Below are 24,038 nucleotides of genomic sequence, written 5' to 3'. Positions count from 1 at the left end.
TATTTTAGGTTTTTTCCCTCTGGCTATACCGTATTTATCTACAGATTCTGTCTATGTTTTTGGATTTCCAATCTCTCTCCTTTCCCTCAATTACAACATGATCTTTGCAACAGTATTAATAGAATGTAATTGAGGACTACTCCTATCATCATTTGAAAGAAGTAATAGCTAATACAGAACTAAAAAGAAAATCATATACTAACTTTCTGTTCAATGATTACTGAGTTGGTGATTAAAATTACAGGAAAATCTGAATCACATGCGACCAAATGTAACATTTATCCAAGAAACTAAAAGAGAATTTGTTCCTAGTTACTTTCATAATTACATAATCAGCCTTGGCTATAGAAGTTCTAAATGTTATACAAAATATGGTGTCAAGAAAAAGGTAAAGAAAAATAATAATAGCATCACACCATAAGACACTGAAATCACTCATCAGGGCATTTTTGTCCTATCTGATCAATTTTTCTATTTTTGTCTGCTCAGTAAGATATTCTGAAGCTATGGTCAGAAGTACATGTTTTTAGACTGGTGTTTTTTGACCACAATTACATTCATTCAAGGAACAAGAAGATCCCTGAGGACAGAGAAGAATGAAGGGGGCAGAGAGGGCTAGAAAATAAGGAGTTAGAGTTTCACTGTGAGGGTGACGGGACACCACGGGGACAAGGGACTGCCATGATCTCATCTGCATTTTGAAAAGGCCATTCAAACTACTCTGTAGGAAGCACTTCTGAGAAGAAGGGTGGTGGTTTTCACTGATGTAACAAAGTGAAAGTGTTAGTTGCACAGTTGCCTCTGGCTCTGCGACCCCACGGACTGTAGCCCACCCAGCTCCTCTGTCCATGGGATTTTCCAGGCAAGAACACTGGAGTGGGTTGCCATTCTCTTCTGGAGGGGATCTTCCCGACCCAGGGATCAAACCAGGGTCTCCTGCATTGCAGGCAGGTTCCTTACCACCTGAGCCCCCAGGGAAGCCTGAGATAACGGAGGTATTAAGTTAAATGGTTGGGTTAGAGACTTGTTTTTAAGAGTCCTGCTCCACCAGGTGGACTGAATGCAGGGTGTAAGGGAACATCAGGCATTAATAAGGCATCCCAGGAGGCTCGGATGATAAAGAAGCCTCCTGAAATGCACTTTCTTCTCACTTTCCAGCTTCTGAGGGGAACACTGAGAAAATAGTAGGGTTGGGGTTTTTTTTGACAGACTTAATAGACAGCCACATTGAGAAGGAAGTTAAGCAACTGGAAATTTTGGAAAATGGAGAAAAGGATAAAGGATAAAATTAAAATAATTCATAATATAAACCCTCTACCTAGAAAGAAATATCTGCTAATATTTTAGAATATTTCTTTTGAACCTCACTATATGAATTTGAAAAGTAACCTTCTTTAAATGATTTTATCAAAGAGTGACTATAAAAAGCAAATATAACTACAGTATACAGCAGAAATTCTCTTTGATGAGTTATTTTAGCACGATGGTTTCCCTGAAGAATCCAATAAGAATTATCCATCAATGAAAGTACTAACATGTGGGATAGTATCTGTCATCCCTAAAAACATTCAAGTAAGTTTTCTACTATAGCAAACCAAGATGCTATATGAACTGACCAACTATACCAAGAGACAAATTATTTGTTAGCTATTTATAACTTAAGATTACAAACGATCACTATTTTATAAAATTTATTATTATCACTACATGTTTATTCATTGGTCTTGTTTGCAATTAATCAGTGCAATTTGATAATTACTCCACCTGCTGATATAACTGGCAGGCTTACTATTTTAAAGAACAAAAAGAACAAATTCAACATTGTACTGTATATAACCCTTAAGGGACTCATGGAATCAATGAAAAGGTGACTGTTTTTAGCTTAAATTTTAGACTATGCAATGAAATGTTATATGCAACTCTATTATCTAAAAATGCCTTACTAGAATCATAAAAAATATCACTTCAAGAAACTTGCCTCCCTCACCAAAAAAAAACAAAAAAAAAGGAGGGGAGGATTGAAAGTGCTAAACATATACAGACTGGCCATTCAATAATCCATTAGCGATGAGGATTTCACCAACTCTTGTTTTGAGAAAACAACTTCATACTTGTTCACCTGAATTTTAAAACATGAGATCTATTTATGACACAGTTATATTCTGCCCCTTAAACAAAAGGACACTTAGCTACTCATGTTCCCTAAACCTCTACCCCGACCTTAGGCTCCCCAACACTATGTGTTACTTCAGCCACTCCATAAATGAACAAAGGCCAGGAAAGGAAAACCATAACCTTCAGTCCCAGAATAATTTGTAAAAAGGCTGGGCAGTTTCACAAATATTTTGCCTGGATTTAAGGAAAATAAATGTGTATATATATACCCAAAAAAAAGGTGCAACGCAATAAAAGTTGGTCTAACAAAATCCTTAAGATGAAGTATAGTCTGTACAACACAAAATGCAGGAGAATGTACTTAATGCCATGTACCTTTCAGCAGCACTTTATGAACTGAAGATCATTCAGGAGAGGTCTTACGCCATAGTCTTACACCCATGATTTCAGTGTCTTTTGGAAGCAGTATTCTCATTTACCTTATTTTAAATACATAAAGTATTTTATTCATTTACTCCTAAATTTCTGTTTTCTATGAGATCTTGATCTTGCCAACAGAGTTTCTCTCACCAAGGCATTTTTCAGAAACATACATCCCAAAGTCAGTGTGCCATTGAATAAATTATTATAGAATCATTTCAGTTTTTAATAATACAATTCAATGTAATGAAAATAAAGTTTACTGAAAGACTAAACATACTGAAACAGTTAGTGGATCTCTCCGGATCCTTAATTTACTGTTAGGGAACAATGAAATTTTTTTCCCTTTGGCAACTATTGCAAAAAGCCAAACTTGCAAAAAACCAAAAGTTGTTATTGATATAAAAGGTCATTTATCATTCACTGATTGGTAGAGCAGCAAAAAAAATTTTTTTAAGGCACATAATTATATTTTCGGAGAAGGCAATGACACCCCACTCCAGTACTCTTGCCTGGAAAATCCCATGGACGGAGGAGCCTGGTAGGCTGCAGTCCATGGGGTAGTGAAGAGTCGGACACAACCGAGCGACTTCACTTTCACTTTTCACTTTCATGCATTGGAGAAGGAAATGGCAACCCACTCCAGTGTTCTTGCCTGGAGAATCCCAGGGACGGGAGCCTGGTGGGCTGCCGTCTATGGGGTCACACAGAGTTGGACATGACTGACATGACTTAGCAGCAGCAGCAATTATATTTTCATCTCCATTCTGTACATAACACAAAAAATTAAACACCTAGTTTGGGGGAATGAGACATGTTTTAAATTATTTTCAATATGTTTGGTACTTGTTGACATTTTCAAGCTATTAAAGATGACAATTTCCAACACAACAAATACCAAGTCATTTAATAATTTCCAGGTAGTTTGCCAATAACTAAAAATAAATTACATGTAAGAAAAAGCAGCAGCAGCCATTAGCAAAAATAACCCATCTTAAATTTTTCTTTAACATATTTAAAATAAATAATCACTGAACAATGAAATGGCATTTATGTTCTTGAGTTTCATTATGTTTTTTATCTCTTGGACATTTATGAGATCTAAATTTGATTTGATTTAATTTAATAAGAATCCTTCTTATATACTTCTAATTCCACTATCACTAATAATGTACTTAAGATTTAATTGTAAAATGTAGTAGGTAATGTAGTCCCATAAAGTAGCATAAATAGGTAACAACTTGGTTTTCTATCTTGGCTTGCATGAAATTAGTTGACTCCTGCTGTCCACGTTTGGAAGATAAAGTATACAGTAACCTTTATTCCACTACCAGCTCAAGTCTTGTCTGTTTCTATGACAATCTTCCTATCCAGACAATGGGAAATGAGAACTGATAGAAACAAGAACAACTATTTTAAGAGCTGGCCCTAGTGGGCCAACAGAAGTGGATCTAATTTCCCAACTCTCTGTCAGTTCCTCTCTCTCCCTAGCCTGACACAGAAGCTGGAACTCTATGGTCACTTACTCTACATACTGAGCATTTCTTCAGATAAATATACCCTAATACAAACGCCAGCTCCATCTGATGTACAGATGACCAAGGGTTTCATGAAAATCAATGCAAATATGAAGTCACACTTAAAATGCTTGACTTGCAGATGGCACAGAAAGATCAACATTATTACAGGTCATCATACCCCACACCTGTGACCCCCCAAAACAAAAAAAATTTTCACTAACAAAATCTTCACTGATAACAAAGGTCTTTATATTTTATCTATGAAACAGTTATCATTTTTAAAATGCCAGAGACAATAGACTGTTGGCTTTACTGTTGTAAGGGAAAGGACTTTCAACAAACAAACTAGTATCCACCTGATAAGTCCATCTTTCCTTTCCAGTATCTCGAGGGAAGCATCTCTATTTGTGTAACCTGAAATTCTGTCCTCTCAAGAAACACTGTTTTAAGGGTATTTGTCTCCAAGGAAAGCAAATTTATTAGCCAGGTAGCAAATGAGCTAAGGCTTCCTTCTAAAAGAACTTTTTCAATAGAAGCAACACAATGATGATGCTAATTATAACTCTATTTTCCATTCTTAGCTAAATGCTGCTTCGGCAATGAACAAGTAATATTTTGTCTCAATTTTGAGTAATAAGGCAAGCAGTAAGAAAACTCATATTAAAGGAACTTTTCAACTACTTAGCAAATTTCTTCAAATGGCATAATCAACATTTCAAAGTGGGTTTTTTTTCTTTTTTGGAAGAGATTTGTTCTGAAGGAAAAAAAATCAGATTGGGCTTACTCTTTGGAGAAATCATTACAAAATGTTTTATGGGCTCTGCTTGTTTATGTTCTTCTCTTGATATTTGAAAAGGACTGTCTTTCTTAATTATGTGTCATAAAGATCCCCCTCATTTCAACTTTAGCAAATTATCCTCCAACAGTATCATTAAAACTACTGTTAGCTATGCTATCCTTGGAGGAAATTAACAATGTAGGCAGAAGTTTCACATATAACACCCTACTCCACGATACCATTTTAAGAAACCGTCGGTAAAAAGGTGAAATCAGATATTCTTTGGTGGGAAGCACATATACACACTTTGTATTGATAGATGATCAAATTTTAAAATGCTTTTCAGATGGTATTAAGTAATTCTATGATTTTTTTTAATATCATTTTTGATTAACCATGTGAAAAGAAAATATATGCCTACATCTGACCTCAATCCTTTAACTTCCTCTAGTATTACAGGGCACTTCTGATTCTTGTCTAAAAGGATAGTGCAGAATTATAACTTTGCTGCAAAGATCCATGGGCTTGCTGAGACCAGCATGGAGAATACTGTCAAGAAAAGCAAAGAGGAAGAAAGGGAGGGAGGAAGGCAAGAAGGAAGAAAAGGAGAGAAAGAAGATACTGTAGTTCTCTGAAAGGCTAAGAAGATATCCAGGTAGCATTCAGACCAACAGGCGTCTTCCAGCTTCAACTGTACCTTCCATGACTCAATGTGAATATGGGTTAATCGATGTACTAGTTTTCTAAAGTATATGGATTTTATTAAAATGAACATTATTTATTAGGCAAATTGATAGCTGCATACATAATAAAACATTCCATCATCATAAAAGACTATTTTTACCTACATCTGTGTAGTACTTCATTATTTTTAAGGTACCAGAATTATGTTTTTGGAACTGCCACAGGAAAGCTGGTTTTAATAAAGTATAGGATGGTGTGATGTTGAAATATTATTCACAAAATACATTCAACTGGGTCTGCCATGCACACTGAGGTAGAAATCTATGCCCAGAAAAGTTCATGGTTAAAAAGCGAAAGCATAAATTTATTGTCAGAGTGCAGAGGCTGGAGATTCTTCCATAATGAGCTGCAAAGGTAAGACTAAATTTCAATTTTCTTAACTGTGAATACAAATTGGAATAACCATTGGTACTATTTTTAAAAGGCAAGTAGAATAAAGGAGAAAAGTGGTGCTAGAACATTTAAAATTACAAGTCATCTCAGGGAAAACAGATTGTCTGACTGGTCCAGAAAGCATTCAACAGTACAGGCATAGCAATTATTTCATATTACCTGCATTCTAAGCTGCATATTAAGAATTAGTTCAGGAAAGAAACACAAAAATGTAGTTATTTTGATGGTGAACTAGTCCTATCAAGAGACAGGAAATAGTCAGAACTTGCTTTAAACAATGGCATAACTATAATTGTGGATGTTATAAATGTAAATTTTGAAATGTTAGTCATCTCAGTGCACTTCTTAAAACACAAATAATTAGATGCTTTTAATGGTATACACATGAATTATCCTTTCACCTAGCAATTTTGCTAAAGACAAATTGATTCATGGTGCCATCTGCAGTATGAAACTATCTTTAATAGTAAACATCATTGTATGATCCTTTCAAGGATTAAAAACAGAAGGTAGATCTCTTCAAATGGATCAAGAATTAAAAATAAAATCCCTTCTTCAAAGTAATTTTAAAGAATATAATCAAATACTCAACACTTCCCCAATCAAATGTAATTTTTCAGACATTTCTGCAAATTAAAACAACCTCTTGAACGCTTTCATTAATATTGATAGATTTTTTTCAAATCAAAACAATTATAAATTACATGATTTCTGTTTATAGATTTCATTTTCAACTGCTTGCTTTGGCAGTTAAGTGTTGATTGTAACTTGTCTTAATTTTCATAAGTGTTTAGATGCAAATTGAGCAGAAAATTCATTAGCAGTAGTTAATCTCTATTTTCATGTCTATTTTCAACTCAACCATGTTTCGGCGAGCTGTGAACTCTTTCATGGAAAGAGATGACGGGCCTTGTAACAACAAGTAAACTAATTTGAACTATAAATTTAATTACTCAAATTACCAAAATAAAACGAACTTTCAACAGCAGCAACTTTACTGCCCACCAAGAGGCTGACAAAGTAGCTGAGAAATTTAGTTCTACCTCCAGAAAGCTGACCAGCCCTTGATGGTGAATACAGTGCAGATAAAACCTGCCTAAACTATCTTGCCTGACTTAATATGCTTCTCCATATTTGCCCAGGACATTGTACAAGGTGGCCAAGAAGATTGACCACATCGTGGATATATGCTCTGCTGTCTCTCATTTACAAATTTTAAATAACCTTATTGTAATTTGAAAAATATTAAGACAAGGCCATACATGACAAAATTATTTTTTTAATATGTGAGAAACTATTTGACACCAAATAAGAAAATGAAATATTTAAATCAGCTGTAATTCTTTTTGATAATACAACCAGATGTTCAATAATTACTGCTTCCGAAGGCAACTACAACTCTCTAGGTGCTGAAATACAATTTAAAGATATCAAATCACAGAAATCAGCAACTTTTAAAACATTTTTTTTTTAGTATAGCTGAGTAACAATGTTATGTTAGTTTCTGGTGTACAGTAAAGTGATTCAGTTATACATATACATGTATCTTTTCTTTTATAAATTATTTTCCCATTTAGGTTATTGGAGTGCGTTGAGCAGAGCTGCTTGTGCTGTACCTGTAGGTCCTTATTGGTTATCTATTTTAAATATAGTAATGTATAAATGTCAACCTCAAAACTAAATTTTAAAAGAAAGTAATGCCTTAGGTTCTGAGAACCTATGTTACTCATTAAATAGTCTGTTCATTCTATGAAGCTTCATTGGTAACTATTTAAAAGTAAATGTTTCCTTTAGCCTCACCAGACAATTATGAGGAGGAAAAAAGCACCAGCAGATTATTCAAAAGAAGTAACTCTCTGCCGAAAGGACAGGAAGTAGAAATGTGAAATTCTACAGTGCAGAATATCAGTGCTCATTTCAGAGGTTAACTCAACAAACACAAAGCAAATCTTTTTTTTTTTTTTTTTTTGTGGAGGGGTAGGGAGCAGAGGACAACAAATTGGAGTGGTGATATACAAAAAGACAACATTTCAATCTAGCAGGCTTTGTAACTAGGATTTCTATATACAAGGCAGCAAGAATATCATTCTTCAAAGAAACTGTCAACAACAGTGATGCCTGGGGACAAACAATTTATTTAAATTATTTATTGAGCACCTGCTTAGTGTCAGGCAAGGTTCTCAGGCACCAGGCTTATGGGAGCAAACATGACGCTTGCCTTCTTTGGAGGTAAGAAAGACACTAAACAAATCAACAAGACACCTGCACATATTTCCCAGGCTACGAGGGCAGGAAGACAGAGCCGTGTGATGGAGGAAGACTCTGGGTTGTGGAGCTCCTGTTCACACGGCCCCAGGGACCCTCTGCGGAGATGCTATTTCCAAACTGAGGTTCCTGGAGAATCCATATATTCCTGTAAATAATGCCTACCTCGTGATTTAGGACTACATTTTTGTAACATAACCTTTCAGTTGAACACATTTATTTTCAAACATTCCAGCAGAATTAATTTTTCCCATCCAACTGGAAGATCTCTTGGTCTTAAGAGGGAGAGACAGGAGTGGTCTGGGACATCACCAAAAGGACACAACAAAATACCAACCGGAGTTTCCAAAGAAAGGGGTAAAAATGTGCAGGAAGTTTGTTGAAGATGCACCTCTGAATTCAAAGGGTACTACTTCTGACTGGAAAAATATTAAGGATTGTATGAGAGAAAGTGAGCACTTTATCATTGCCCAGAGAGATGGAATGTGGATAATTTTTTTTTTCTGACTGGCTTACGTCCAAAAAGATTTCAAAAAGAAAGATGGCAGTCCAACGTAAAGCTAATACCAAAGAAAGGAAAAAAAATCAGCAGGGGACCCAGTGTTGGTATCATTTACATACTATTAATGTTAGTTTCAGTATCATTGACTGTTTAGCCTGGGAAAATGAAATAATCTGAATGTCCCAATATTATGCTGCTTTCACTTTTATAATAAGAGTAATGAATCAAACATATCATGCATGTGGGGAAAGAACTAACCTGAATAATAACCAAATCTATGTGCTGGGGTTTCACTGGTTTTAAAACTATCCCACATCACAAACCTGAGTTAAGAATTACCACTATGAATGACAAGTCTCAAAACTCAAACGTACATGATGAAGAAACCACACCAACGTGAAATATGAAATTTTAAAAATCAACTCTATGAGCAAGCTCCGGGAGTTGGTGATGGACAGGGAAGCCTGGCATGCTGCAGTCCGTGGGGTCGCAAAAAGTCGGACACGACTGAGCAATTGAGCCGAACTGAACTGATGAAAGCAAAACAAGCTTTCTTATTTAAAACAATTTAGGAAGAATTAAAAGACTTACAATGTCTTGTGAGAGAGGTATCTAATTATAAGAAAGCTCTTAATTATCAATACTATAAATTATGATATATATACATAGAAAATAAAGAAATTATAAGGAAGAAACTAAAAGTAATGGAAATTTTTACTTTTATTTTTTTCCTAAGCCCGAAGGCTCAGTGGATAGAGAATGCGCCAGCATTGCAGGAGACACAGGAGATGGGGGTTTGATCCCTGGATCAGGAAGATTCTCTGGAGTAGGAAATGGCAACCCACTCCAGTATTCTTGCCTGGAAAATCCCACGGACAGAGGAGCCTGGCCAGCTACAGTCCAAAGGGTTACAAAAGAGTCGGACATGACTGAGCGACTAAACATACATATATGTATATTTTTTTTCTTTTCACAGAATTGGGCAAGTAAAGCACCTGTAGGCTTGCCTAGTGAGTTGTTCATTATGCTACAATGTTTTAAACTATTCTTTCAACGGTTTTAGTAAATCCACAACGTCCGGTATAACTCATTCAACTAGGGCTTCCCTGGTGGCTCAGTAATAAAGAACCACCTGCCACTGCAGGAGATACAAGTTTGATCCCTGATCTGGGAAGACTCCACGTGCCTCAAGGCAACTAAGCCCGTGAGCCACAGCTACTGAACCTGTGTTCCAGAGCTTGGGAGTCACAACTACCAAGCCCATGTGCTGCAACTACTGAAGTCGGTGGGCTCTAGGGCCCGGGCACTACAACAAGAGAAGCCACTTCAATAAGAAGCCAGTGCACTGCAAATAGAGAGTAGCCCTGCTCATCGCAGCTAGAGAAAAGCCTGCAAGCAATGAAGACCCAGCACAACCGAAATAAATAATTTATTCAGCTATATTCCTGTTGCAATTGATAACTGCTTCTAGTATTTTACTAATCAAATGCATAGCACAGAGAAGAATGCCCTCATCCATTTCTGTGTGTAACTATAACCTGAGGAGGCGTAGAATTCCCAAGTCAGTCTTGATACACATTACCAAACCGATTTCCTGGAAAGATGAATCGTCAGTTTCTACATTCACCCTGCACCATCTCAACAATAAAAATAATTTGTGTTTAAGTAGTGCCACTTTTATGGGTAACAAAGAATAGCAATATCCCATTTTGAAATTTGCATTTTTAACCATAAAAGTGGTGTATAGTTTCATGTTCTAAAAATAATCTGCCTCTGACCTTTAAATACAGGGCTATTAATTTCCTTATTGATATTTAAGAATGTTTAGCACAGTACACATATTTACCTTTTGCCATATGTTCCAACACTTCTTCAGATGTCATTCTCCTTTTAACTGTGCTTGCTTTGGTCACACAAATATTTGTCACTTAATGCAAATACTTTAATCTCTGATAATATGATTGACCCTATGGCATTTTAATTTTTTGCTCAAAAAATTTCTTGCCCACATCAAACAGTTATTTTCTACATTTTTCCTTTAAAGTCTGTAGTTTGGTTTCCTTTTCTTTTTCTTTTCCACTTTATTTATTTAATTAATGTTTTTATTGGAGTAAGCTGCTTTACAACAATATGTTAGTTTCTGCAGTACAGCAAAGTGAATCAACCACATGTATACAAATATCCCCTCTGCTTTGGATTTCCTTCCCATTTAGTAGAGCTCCCATAGAGGAGAGCTCCCTGACCTATGCAGGAGATTCTCATTAGTTATCTATTTTATACACAATAACAATAGCATATACATGTCAATCCCAATCGCCCAATTCATCCCCCCACCCTACCTGGTGTCCATACATTTGTTCTCTGTGTCTGTGTCTCTATTGTGATTTGGAAATAAGATCATCTATACCATAGCAACCCACTTCGGTATTCTTGCTTGGAGAATCCCATGGACAGAGGAGCCTGAGGGCTACAGTCCATAGGGTCACAAAGAGTCAGACATGACTGAAGCGACTTGGCACGCATGCACGCATACCATTCTCCTAGATTCCACATGTATGCATTAATATAGGATATTTGTTTGATTCATTTATAGTTTTTCAGGGGAACAGAAAACAAAGGGCAGGTTTCAGACATTGAAAACCCAATTGCTAGCTGGATGGAGGTGGAGGGAGAGGATGTGGATGGGGAGAAGGGAGGTTAAGGAGAACACCAAGAAAGAATTCGAACTGAGAAAATGGCAACCCATGATCAGCAAATAACACTGCGAGAGTGAGCCCATTTCTAACAACTTTATTCCTCCTCTTACTATAAGTTATATTTCTTGAAATAGTCATCTCTATTTAATTCTTCACCATTCAATCACCAGACCAAATACAATGGGAGCTACATGTGCTTTTTTCAAAGTCACCAGTGTCTTCTGGTTGCCATACCCAAGGTATGGCCGTCAGTCTAGCTGACAAACTGGGAGGCAGTTAATATTGTTGGCACATGTTCCATGGTAAAAGTCTCCAAGCTGGTCTTCGGCAGTGGCTCTCCCCCTTCCCTTCCTTCTCTCCAGTCACTCCATCTTACCCTCCTCTGCAGCTCTCCCTCTCTGCTCATAAATGTTGGCAAGGACTGCTTTAGTAACTCCCCTTCTTAAGACTATCCTTTTCCTATGTGATCATACCATATCTATATGACCTCAGTCATCAACATAAGAAAATGATTACTTAGTCCTATCCTATATGTTAGAATCTCTTTGGAGCTTCCGAGACACACTTCCCTTCCTCATCCCAAATCATACAAGTCTAAAATGAATTCATCATCTTCCACAGGTGATATGCTTAAACCTGTTTTCCAATGATATTCCCTGACTCAGTAAAAGGGCACCTCCATTCAAAATTCACCCAAACTAGAAATCAAGCTAAGCCTTCCCTGCTCAACTCCTCCTTAATCAGTCAGCAAGACTTTCTTTCATACTCTCCTCCTCTCTCTAAAATTCACCTTTATCTCCAACCTCACTTCTCTGTCCTTGTTTTAGAAGACCCTTAAATCCCTCATCTAAATTACCCAAATAGGTTCCTAATCAATCTCTGTGACTTCCTGTCTCACCCCTCCCAATGCATCTTCAATATAAAATGCCGGAGGTTTTTCTAAATTGTAAATCTGTCTGTGTTAACCTCCTACTTAAAATCCCTTAGTTACACTCCTTTACCTTAACTAATGATAATTGTGACCATTGTTCTTTGAATTTGTATAACTTCCTTTTTGTCAGGAAATTTATAAGGTGTATTTTACATACATATATGATGTATTTAAACTGGAATTTATATCTATGTGGCTGGTTCTACTCTGTCATGTTTATTTCCTCTACACAAAAACAAGCTGCTTAGTATTACATGTAAGATTTTCCCACTTACCTATTGATCCTTACCTCATGCTACAAACATCACATACTACATTTCAGTCATATCAAAACCATTTTAATCTCTTTATCAAATATTTTTCCTGCCTCTTTATTTATATTGTTCCTTCTGCCTAAATCCTCACCCATGTTCACTTCTCCAAGTTAACTTAGCTATCACATCTGAATTAGGTGATCAAGTATTTTATAATCCCCGCATAGTCTTCTGAATATTTCTCTATCCTAATATGTACCACAGTATAATTATCTGTTTAGCGTCTATTTCTTCAACTGAATGTTAAGTGTCTATAAAATAAGGACTCTATTTCTTGAATGAAAGGTCCAAATTAAGGATATGCTCAGAGGATTCAGTAAAGGCGGGTTGCAAAAATTATCATTCAGGAAATGCCTAGCAGGCCACTGTGATTGAAATAGGAGGGAGGGGGATAGGGCACAACCTTTAAAAGAATGATATAGCGATAGGATATGACAAAGACCTAGCTGGTTAGAGTCAACAAGGTTCAAGATGGTGGAAGATTCGACTTCTAGTAAACCTTAGCCTCAGTGTATGCTCATTGTAATACAACTGCATAAGCTTACAATAGCATAAGCTTACAATAGCATAAGCTAAGTGACATACTCACCAGCACCATGCCAATTCTGAGACTAATCATAGAAGGCCAAAAATGGGCAGTGGCCCAATTCCTGGAAATCCCCGCCCTCATCCCCAAAATAATTGGGATAATCCTCCCTCTCACTAGCCTATGAAATTACCCAGCCCATAAAAACTAACCCACCACATTTCAGGCTCTCTCACCTTCTGAGAAGGCCCACATTCTGACTGTGGGGTGTGTTTTCCCCAAGATGTTTCACCTTCCAGATGGCCCACATTCTGTGGAGTATGTTCTCTCTAAATAAATCCACTTTTTACCTATGACTTTGTCTCTCACTAAATTCTTTCTGTGATGAGACATGACGAACTTCAAATTCACCAGCAACATGATCACTGTGGTACCAAAACCATAAAAGGATGTGAGAAATAACATTGCAAACGTTGGTTGGGGGCAGATAAGGATCGTGACCTAAAGATCTCATTCCTATAGCCACAGAACTTCTACTGGAGGTTTTCAAACAGATGAGGGACAACCTTTGATGTGTGTGTTAAGAAAATAATGCATAGTAAAGTGATACAATGTGAGAGGCATAGGCACAGCGATAAGAAGACAATTTAATAGGCCCAGAAAGAGTTGAGAGAAACAGAATTCATTTTGAGATAAGCTGATTTCCAGAAACTGGCAGATATCCATATGTCGATGTCTACCTTTTCACCTTGTCTCATGTTAAAATCTTTCCACATAAACCATTTTATCATACAAATTTCTTATCCTTAACAAAATCAGCATGAAGTTGGGATTTTCAGTCTAAGGCCCCACAGGCAGAGTCAATCATGACGGTTTCAGATTTGAAGCCTCACAAATGGTTGAGATTGCCCAGGGAAGAAAATGGGGAGAGGAAAAAGAGGGCTGACGGGAGAAGCCTGGCCATGTGGACACTAAGGAGCAAAGGAGAGACACCGAAGGAGACACGGTGTGGGCAGAGCAAGGGGGAAGACCAACAGAGCAAAACACGCGCTTAACCTCTAATGGTGATACAGCAGCTTCACCCATAATGCATCCCCAGAAAGACTGTCTTTGGTTTATATTTATGACCACAGAAGCTGTTTACTGAACATTCAACAGGCTTCAGGGCAAAGTTCCATTTTAAGAAGGTCATCGCATATCTGAGTACTCTATTCTGATGCTTTGGCTCCATCTAGATAGACGTTAGTACATAAGTACACTTTTCCTGATTGCTATTTTTGTTGTTGGCCAGTGCTTTGAATCACTCACAGAAAAAGAACAGTAATAAGATTATGAAATTGTAGTTAACTGTTCATCCGATTACTGCCTTGACAGTTTTCTCTGATGACTCTTTATCAACACAGTAATTTTATTTCAACATATTTTTCACAATGGTAAAAACTCAAGACCATTTAGGATGTTTTCCCTCTTCTTCAGATTGATGTTTTTAAGCCAGAGGGTTGGTAAATTTGATGGTAATAATAAGTTTATAAGAAAAAAATATCTTTCTGCATAATCCTTTCTAACATGAAACAGTGAGAAAGACAAAATTCTTTACTTGAAAATTATGAAAGATTCCTTTTACATGGGCTAATGTAAACCCTATGAAAGCCCTCTCAAACTTTCAGAATATGATTACCTTAAAAATATATGCCTGTATGCACAATTTCTGGGTTCTCATCCTAGGAACAGAGACTGAACAGAAAGGATGGAACAATGGTATGGAAATTCACCATCCTCTCCAACTGGACTCTTTATTGCAGACTTATTGCTTCCATGTGTTAAAAAAAAATAAAAATTCAAATCTTTAAGCCAGCCCCAATCCCTAAAATTTTTGGCATTCTTATTAAGCACTAAATCCAGAGAAGAAAAAAAAATGTATTATTATCCCAAGCTTATCTGAGTCAAGATTTAGTTGATCATTATGGGAATGTATTAGAAATTAATAATAAAGTTGGTTTCTACAAGGCTGAAAGAAAGTACACTATTTAAAACTACTAAAATACCAGAAATTATTTAGTCTTTAAATATTGATAAATAATGCCTATTCTGAATATTGTATTATAGGATATATGATACATATAAATTGGGGGAAATATTTAAATGGATTTGAAGTTAACATTTTCTGCACAGTAAAATTTGTGAGTGTTTTTTTTTAACCTGTGATTACATAAAGCTGAGGAATAGAAACATCACATCAAATTAAGTCATAATTTTCCAAAACAACACAATCTTCGCTCAGACTCCACAATGAGGTCAATGAATTAGCTAAACTCTGTTATCTCTGTGCTTTTCCACAAATCAGGGTACAGAATGGAACATGCAACTCCCTAAAAGAAGCTCTCCTCCAAGTTATGGTATGTGTCAAAGGAAAGAAGGGGAAAGTTCCCTCACCCCAAAGTGAGAACAGATGGGAATGTAAAGTTAGATGGGAAGAGACAGTGAAGTTTTGGATGACCAACCCAGAAATTGTCCCCCGAGGGAGCCAGATAGACCAGACCTCACTCAGCTTGTTCTGCCCCTCAGATAACTTTCAAATTAATCCAGTAGGAATGCAAAGGAGTGCTCAGCTTTGATGGATTGGTTTTGATTTTTCTAAGCATTTACATGAATTTTATGAAGAAACTACTGAGAGACATAAGGTTCAAATGTTAGATTTAATTAATACAAAGTAGTCTCCTAAACACTTTTGTGACTTTAACATTACTTCCAACTGAGACTGGTAACGATGAATATTTATTGAGATAATAAAATAAATGGCTTTAGGAAAAAGAGGCAATGGGCATAAGAAAATCTGTGTACACTGAACTCCTTATACGATAGAAGAACCATCTGCTATAAATTGAAAAGTTATGTAAATAAAATATGGACATATTTTATATTCATTCTTTTCATATTTTATCAGTCTAACTAAAAATCATCAGAAGGAAAGCCAGCAATACTTCCCATACTTGCAAAAAAGTTCCTTTACTTGACATTCAATATTATACGTGATATAATTTTTCCATCAAAAAATATCAATTAAAAACTTAAAGAAATATTGTCTAAAATGCTGTATTCTCTTCAAGATTTTTAACTTTTAATATGGGAAATAATTTAAAATTTGAGGAAAATAGAAGATGGTGATCTCAGTTTTGAATTTAAAACAATAGTTCTGTTGTTAATACTCGTTCTCTCAAAATATTACATTTTTAAGAGCAATTTTGTAAGATTAAGCATGAGAACTACCAAATATCTTCCACAAAACAACGCTTGGGGAGTACATTTTATTTGTGTTTGTTCACTTTCACATAAAATTTAAATTTTTTGATACAACGAGAATAACTCAGCATTTTAATCCTTAGTGCTCACATGTACAGATCACTCTCATCCCTAATTTCGAACTTCTTTTCTAGGACAACAATGAAAAGTTCTCTATGTACCTTTTCCCTGCGTCTCAGAAAATTGCTTTCAAAATCTTAACCCTGCTTTATCTTTTTTAACCTTACAAAGTATACACAACAAAAAGAAATAGAGAAGCATGAACCATTCCAAGTGGTGAAAGCAGCTGCACCTCACACTTAAGTGATTTCAGTTTAAACAAACCCAGGCACTGGGTAATGTGATACAGGCTTCACTTACAACAGGGAATGTGACAGATCTTCCGTAAAGATGCTCAATACGATAAGCTGCATTTATTTGAATATGTGCATGAAACAACTACTGAAAAGTAGATTATATTATTCAGATTACTCTACATTATATGCAGACATTATCACCAAAAGTTTTTTTAAAACCCTCTCAACGTGTTTAGCATTTCTTTTCTTCCTAGTCAATACACAAAAGCCACAACAGGTAGACTATTCAGAGATACTATGCTGATTATATTTTGCTAAAATTCACTTTCTACCCTTTGCATTTGTACAAGTAATATCTGAATTAGTCAAAAACAACTGTGAACGTTTTCTAAATCTTTTTTGTATTAGTAAATTCAAATTCTAATTCCCCAAAACATCAAACAAAGATCCCTCTACAGATTTTACATTGTTGCCTTAAATCATTTTGTGGTTAGTTGGTGGAAAGGTTCTCACATGGGAAACAGAGAACATTTTATAATGAATCCAAAACTTCTATCTTCCTCTATGGGTGGTGGGTACTCTGAATAAAGAATGAGCACTCAACATTTATTTACTCAAGATTCCTATCCTAGACCCAAATGTTCCACTTAATTTTAAAATTGGTCCAACCACTCATCTGCTAAAGGAATACAGTTGGTGTGGCTTCAAAATTTCTCAGACCTCAGACACTCAAGATCAGTGGGCATTTTGGGAGTCTGAGTATTACAAGTCTTTGTTTTGGTGTCTTCATATTATGATAAAAAATATGACCATATTCTGGATCATCTCTCTCACAAACTTGATCCCTGATTATTATAACTTCAGGATCTGATTTTGATACAGTGTTTATGACCTTGGTGTTAACTTCTTACACTAATTGTATTTAGCTCATAATATGATACTCCTCAAACTAGAATTCACTGGTTTACTCTTGGAGCCCGAGAGACAATTTTCCTTCTATATAAGTCCACATATTTTTCAAGACCAGTAGACACTAGACTAGATAATCTTTCTAATTCTTTTCCACACTGAAACATATGCTACATTCTATTTCAGCTTATAACAACTAATGGAATTCAAATTTTAAAAGAATACTTAGAGAAACCAGATTTTAGTTATAATTTCTAAATTTTATGTTCTACTTATTTTCCTTTTACCTTTAAATGGTAGTGAAATTTTTGAGATAACAGTAAGATGATATTCAGTGGGCAAAATGAAACAAGGCTGTCAGATAGAGGTTCCATTAGTAACAGCTAATTCTTCTCATTCAAATGGGTTTAGTGGACCACATATTAAGTAGGAATCAGAAAATCCTAGTTTCTTTTTCCAGTTTGCCTTTGACTTGAAATGGAATCTTGGTGTTAGTGATTCATTCTTGCAAGCCCCATTTTTTTTTCTTTCCAAAGATAGTGCATTACATTACTCATGAATAAAATGTACAGTACATATCAGGTATTCATATTACATAATGATAAGCAATATGCTTCAAACTGTCATCTCTATAAAAAAGAAAAAAATCTACAAAACTCAAATATTTTCTTAAGTTTGTTAATGATAATATACACAATATGTAAAAATAACAGCATAATTTTTATAATTATGAATTATTTTGATCTAGTTTTAAAAATATTTATGCTTAAATTTGATTCATCTAATTTTAAAATATTTATAACATTGTCAATTCATATTTAAAGATATTTTATTGGTAGAAATGATCAAGGTTCATATCTCATAATTTCATATCAAGGTTTTAAAACTTATACTCTTAAAAGAATTTTCAATGTATATGTATCTCAACAATAGAATCATCTGACCACCAGTAAGGTAAAATGTTTGCCAACTACAAAGATACTCTAACTTTAAAATTCATGCAAATTTCCACTTAAAATATAGTTATTTAATTTTTTATTTTAAAAAATTATAAAAGATGAAACATTTAGATAATCTTATTCATATCTGTAATATAAATGTGAATGAAAGTTTCAAATAAAAATCCTCTAAAGAGGTCTATAGAATTTTTTCCTGATAATCAGCATCTAAACAATACTTTTTAAAAAGAGATGCAAAAACAAAACAAAACAAAACAAACAAACAAAAATAAATAAATAAAAAGAGATGCTTTTAAACCATTTCAAAAGTGTTCAATAGCATAATGTAATGCAGTTAATCAAATTAATAAATTAATTATTGACTGTAAAATTATTTGCTGAATTTAAATTGCTGGCTTTTGACAGATTCATTTTTTTTTGTAAGGTGAAGGCTATTAAAACCAATCTTATAAACCATTTCCTGATTAGCTTTATCAAAAAAAAGTTCTATCAAAAAGTATCAAAAAGTTCTATCAAAAGAGAAACATCACATTCAAATTTAAGAGTTTGCTTTTCCTGTTATCCTAGCAAACATAGCTGACATGAGTTTCTTAAGATTATTTCAAACTTCCTTCTTCCTATTAAGGAATTTTTCAGCTTTTAAGATTTCTTTTTAAGAAGATGTAATCAGACCATTATCTGAAGGACAGTGAACTGGAGTCAAACACAAAAATGTACATTTCTAAACAGTGCATTCTTTTACATATTGTGATAAGTAATTTTGTTCTTGGAATAGACATATGCAATTGTACAAATGCTTACATCAGTGCCAAAAAGTTACTCTACCTGAACCGTTGAGCTGATCTCGGAGGCAAAGCCGCCGGTCAAAGGAGCCTCGTGACTTACTAGCAGTCGCCCTGTTTTGATCACAGACTGAAAGAGAAAAGGAAGTCTGAAACTGAGGAGAACACATATTTCAAGTATACAATGGTAGGTTCAAGTAATAAAAATAATTTATATCCAATAAGCAATTTAAAATTAGCATTTCAATTTTATGCCAAATAACTTGTAACTCCCTTTCAACCAGACAGTTGTTTGATTTTTTGCACTGCTAAAACAGTTTTCAGTAGCTTTTAATCCTAGAGCAAAAGAAAAATGAGATTTGTAATTCTATGTATGTCATTAAAAATGTACTCCATCATATTTTTGTGTTATAAATTGAATTATTGTATTTCACATTTTCCTGAGTATCATTTCTTTTCATAATGTGACTTTAAGAATGAAAGTGTCTTTATGTCCATTTGGGAATATATGTGCACATATATAAGTAGTCTTAGGACATTTTTGTGTGGGTGCTGAAAAGGAAAACATAAAAATAGCATGTGAAAACTGTAGTGAAGGAAAAGCTCAAGCCACTAGACATTAAAGAAAACCAAGCAAGAAGAAATCACCAGGAATGTAAAAGGCAATTACAACTCTCCTCATTCAAGTGCACTGAAATTTGGTTAACGACCACAAGTCCATTTTAAAGTAGAAAATGTCACAGACCGTAAGGACATATTCTCAACACTGGCTTGGTGTGGTTGCTCCCACTGTGCATGACATACTCTGTACAATAATAAATCAAAAAGGAGAGCTATGATATCATAGCAGGAGGCCAGGGTGGCAGAAGGTTAAAAAATATTAAAATCAACAGCAAGTTACTGCTTAAAATATGTTACACAATTACCATATTACAAAGGAGAAGTTATAATTTCTCCTCTACATTTCCAATCATTTGATATCACCTTCTTTAAATTCTACATTACTATTTTAGGAACATGAAATAAAAATCTTCCAAACAAAAAAGCTTACAGGCAGAGCTCATTTGAGTGCCCTTCACTTTACTGCGCTTTGCGCGTAATTGCAGTTTTTACAAACTGAAGTCGGCATTGTCAGATGATGGTTAACATTATTTTTTTAGCATTAAAGTATTTTTTTAATTAAGACAACATACATTTTTTAGACATAATGCTATTACACACTTTATAGACTACAGTGTAGTGTAAACATAATTTTTATATGCATTAGGAAGCCAAAAAATTCATGTCACTCGCTTTATTGCAATATTCACTTTATTTCGGCCGTCTGGAACTGAATCCTCAATATCTCCAAGGTATGCCTGTGTATAAATTAAAAATATTTCCTTCATTCTAGGCAATTAAAGTTTAGAATTTCAAGAGCATGCAGCAGTTTCAGCCTGCAGATGTAAAATTCCAAGATATGGCCAGTAGCCGCGACAAAAATAAGTTACTATATCTACTATGTAAATAGTGACTGAAGAATGTAAAATTTTATGAACACTTTAAAGAACACCATCGCCTACTAATGAAATATTAACCTTGGACTATGTTGGTTTTTGAATTTTATGACTATGATTAATTATGCCAGTGTGAAAGGCACAAATTAAATTTTAAAGTACCTGGTTAGAAATATAAAGCCAAAAATATTTCACAATCAAGAAAAAAAAATGCATTCTCAAAGTATTTCCTAAAAAGATGTCCTGACTTTAAAGATTGCCTATTCAATAAACAGATTTGACAATCAGACCTTTCTTAAAGCTCTGAAACCCAGAACTCTGCCAACATAAGAGCGTCTAAGAATGATACTGTCAAAATCCATCTCAGCAAGATGGTGCAACCTAGCTAGAGGGTAGAAATGAGAAGCATCTATAAAAATTCTGGAATTATGTTCAAACCTCATACAACAGAGCTGGTATTTTTTTATGTGAACTGAGGCTTATCCAAGATCAAATGACAAACTTGAGGATGGTCTCAAAAGGCTAATAAGCAGCCAAGGCCAGTGGCCTACCCTTCCTCTAGCCTGCAGAGGGTAGTAGGGACGCTGAGTGCACACAGGTACTCAAGATAGAAGTTTCCAACCTGTGGCATCCATGCAACAGGATGTGTAAGCAGATAAAATCTGCCAACAGGAGAAAAGCTAAATAAACCGAGACACATCAATACAGCAGAGTATTATACAGTCATGAAAAAGACTGAGGACACGCACCAGTGCCTGTGACAAGTCAACTGATAAAACAAGCAAATTGCAGAAGAACATCATCGCATTTTTCTGAAGAACCACCACCTCAATAGTGGGGACACCAGTTAACATAGCTATACACATTGAGCCAACATGTATAAATAGTCTCGAAGAATTCATTTCAAACTATCAAAACTTGTTTTTCCTGCAAACTGACAGTGAAGGGATTGTGGGGAAAACACTTTTGTTTTTTTTTACTTTATGTGAAAAGTATATTTATGTTATTGAAAATATTCTCAATAAGTCTAAAATAAATAAAAACAAAAGGAAAGATCTTTTGAACTGATGCTGAAGGTAACAAATGCATGTGATGTTACAGTCATAATCTCAAAAAAAATAATATTTTTATGTTATCTTAGGAGTACCTTCAGATACAAGGGAACCCTAAGACCCCAAACTCCACCAGCAAAGAGGAACAGTGAAAACATAGGGAGTCAGCCAGCCCCGTACCAGGCTCTGCATGACTAGCTGAATGCCAAGATCATAACCAGCCCATCTCTTGACCTTCAAGCTGGATCCCAGACAAAATGGGAAATCAGCTATTAGCATCAGAGAAGGTGAAGTTCTTCAACACCAATGCAAGTATGTTAGGTAAAAATGCAAGTTCTTGAATCAGGAGTTATGCTGACAGTTCTGAAAATAATTCTAGAAATTTTTAAAACACCAAGACTTAAAGGGTAGACACAAAATGAAATGCTAACAATGCTGCGAATCTATGGAAATTGTCAAAGCACCCAAACCAGTGAGAAAGTGAAGCTACAGCAACAAGAGAGGAGTCATAATAATAATAAAAATTCCTAAACCACTGATTGTCACAGGGGTTGCTCTGTGTTAGGCGCTGAGTTGAGTCTTTTAATTTATTTAATTGTGATAGCACCTAAATTTCATTTCTACCTCTTTAATTCATCTAGTACCTGAAAAGTACTAAAATGTATAAAATAAAATTACATCAAATTCTGAAAAATGCCCAAGTATAGACAAAACATTGATATTTTCAAAAAATTAACATCCATCATAAAAGCCTGAGTCTATAAACAGAATTCCAAGATTTTGTAAGGTCCATAAAGAAGGCTGAGTGCCAAAGAATTGATGCTTTCAAACTGTAGTGCTGGAGAAGGCTCTTGAGAGTCCCTTGGACAGCAAGGAGATCAAATCAGTCAATCCTAAAGGAAATCAACTGAATATTCATTGGAAGGACTGATGCTGAAGCCGAGGCTGTAATTGCTTGGCCACGTTATGCAAAGAGCCAGCTCACTGGAAAAGACCCTGATGCTGAGAAAGATAGAAGGCAAAAGGAGAAGGGGGCAGCAGAGGATAAGATGGTTAAACAGCATCACTGGCTCAGTGGACATGAATTTGAGCAAACTCTGGGGAATAGAGAAGGACAGAAGAGCTTGGAGTGCCGCAGTCCATGGGGTCACAAAGAGTCACACACGACTTAGTGAATGATCATTGAACAAATATAAATTCAACTTGGGATGTGCTTTTTATCATTCATAATTTTAATTTACTAAAATTTCTGAAGATAGCTTCTTTTCTATTTTAGAAACTATTAACACTGTTCGTATTACAATACTGAGATCATTGCAAATATACAAAGTAGAGTGTTACTCTTTCCACGTTTGGTGATTCAACTAAACATTCTGATTAAACTACATCTTCTGTCAACTTTAACAGGCATTTCATTTTCATACATGAAGGCACAATGATATCCAACTGCTGGGAATTTTCTAGCCAAATTTAGCATTCTGACCTACTTAGATAGTAAAAATATGGTGCCTTTCAACAGGGATAGCCAGTAACCTTTTAAAAATAAATCACTGTAGATATAAACACTAATAAGGGTTTAATATTCCTTTTCTTGACAAAAAAAAAGTGATATTTCAAGTTTCGAGTTTTCTTCTGAGATAAATGTAATGCTCCACTTGAAAAAAAAATTTAAGAGTTTTTAAACAACTTTTCAATAGGAAAGCTAAACCTATCACAGCCAGGAAAGATCACGTAAGGCTGGATTTTCCAGTATCTGCTTCTGTAGCTTCTTGCCACTGAGACCTGTTCCAGGATCCCGGCCTCAGCCAGAGGGAGCAGTAATGAGTTGGAGACGCTAATGGCACCAGGAAAAACTGAGCCAATTCAAGATGAGGACCCCAAATAACATGTCAGTGTCCCCTAGTAGTCATACTTAAGTTGCTAAATCGTGTCCGACTCTTGCGACCCTGTCAGGCTCCGCTGTCCATGGGATTCTCCAGGCAAGAATGCTGGAGTGTGTTGCCATTTCCTTCACCATCAGTGCCCCCTACCACAAAACGA

General features: G+C 35.4%; 1 protein-coding gene across 1 annotated transcript in view; it reads right to left on the bottom strand.

Annotated features, from left to right (window-relative positions):
- Nucleotides 1-24,038, bottom strand: part of BCKDHB (branched chain keto acid dehydrogenase E1 subunit beta) — a 257,879-nt gene that overhangs the window by 43,917 nt on the left and 189,924 nt on the right. The window contains exon 9 of the mRNA XM_043438990.1: nt 19,494-19,580. Coding sequence (XP_043294925.1) covers nt 19,494-19,580 — 87 coding nt within the window. The remainder of the gene's footprint in view (nt 1-19,493; nt 19,581-24,038) is intronic.

The sequence above is a fragment of the Cervus canadensis genome, chromosome 20 (assembly GCF_019320065.1).
Source record: "Cervus canadensis isolate Bull #8, Minnesota chromosome 20, ASM1932006v1, whole genome shotgun sequence".
NCBI classification, from domain to species: domain Eukaryota; kingdom Metazoa; phylum Chordata; class Mammalia; order Artiodactyla; family Cervidae; genus Cervus; species Cervus canadensis.
This window is presented reverse-complemented; position numbering and strand designations above follow the sequence as displayed.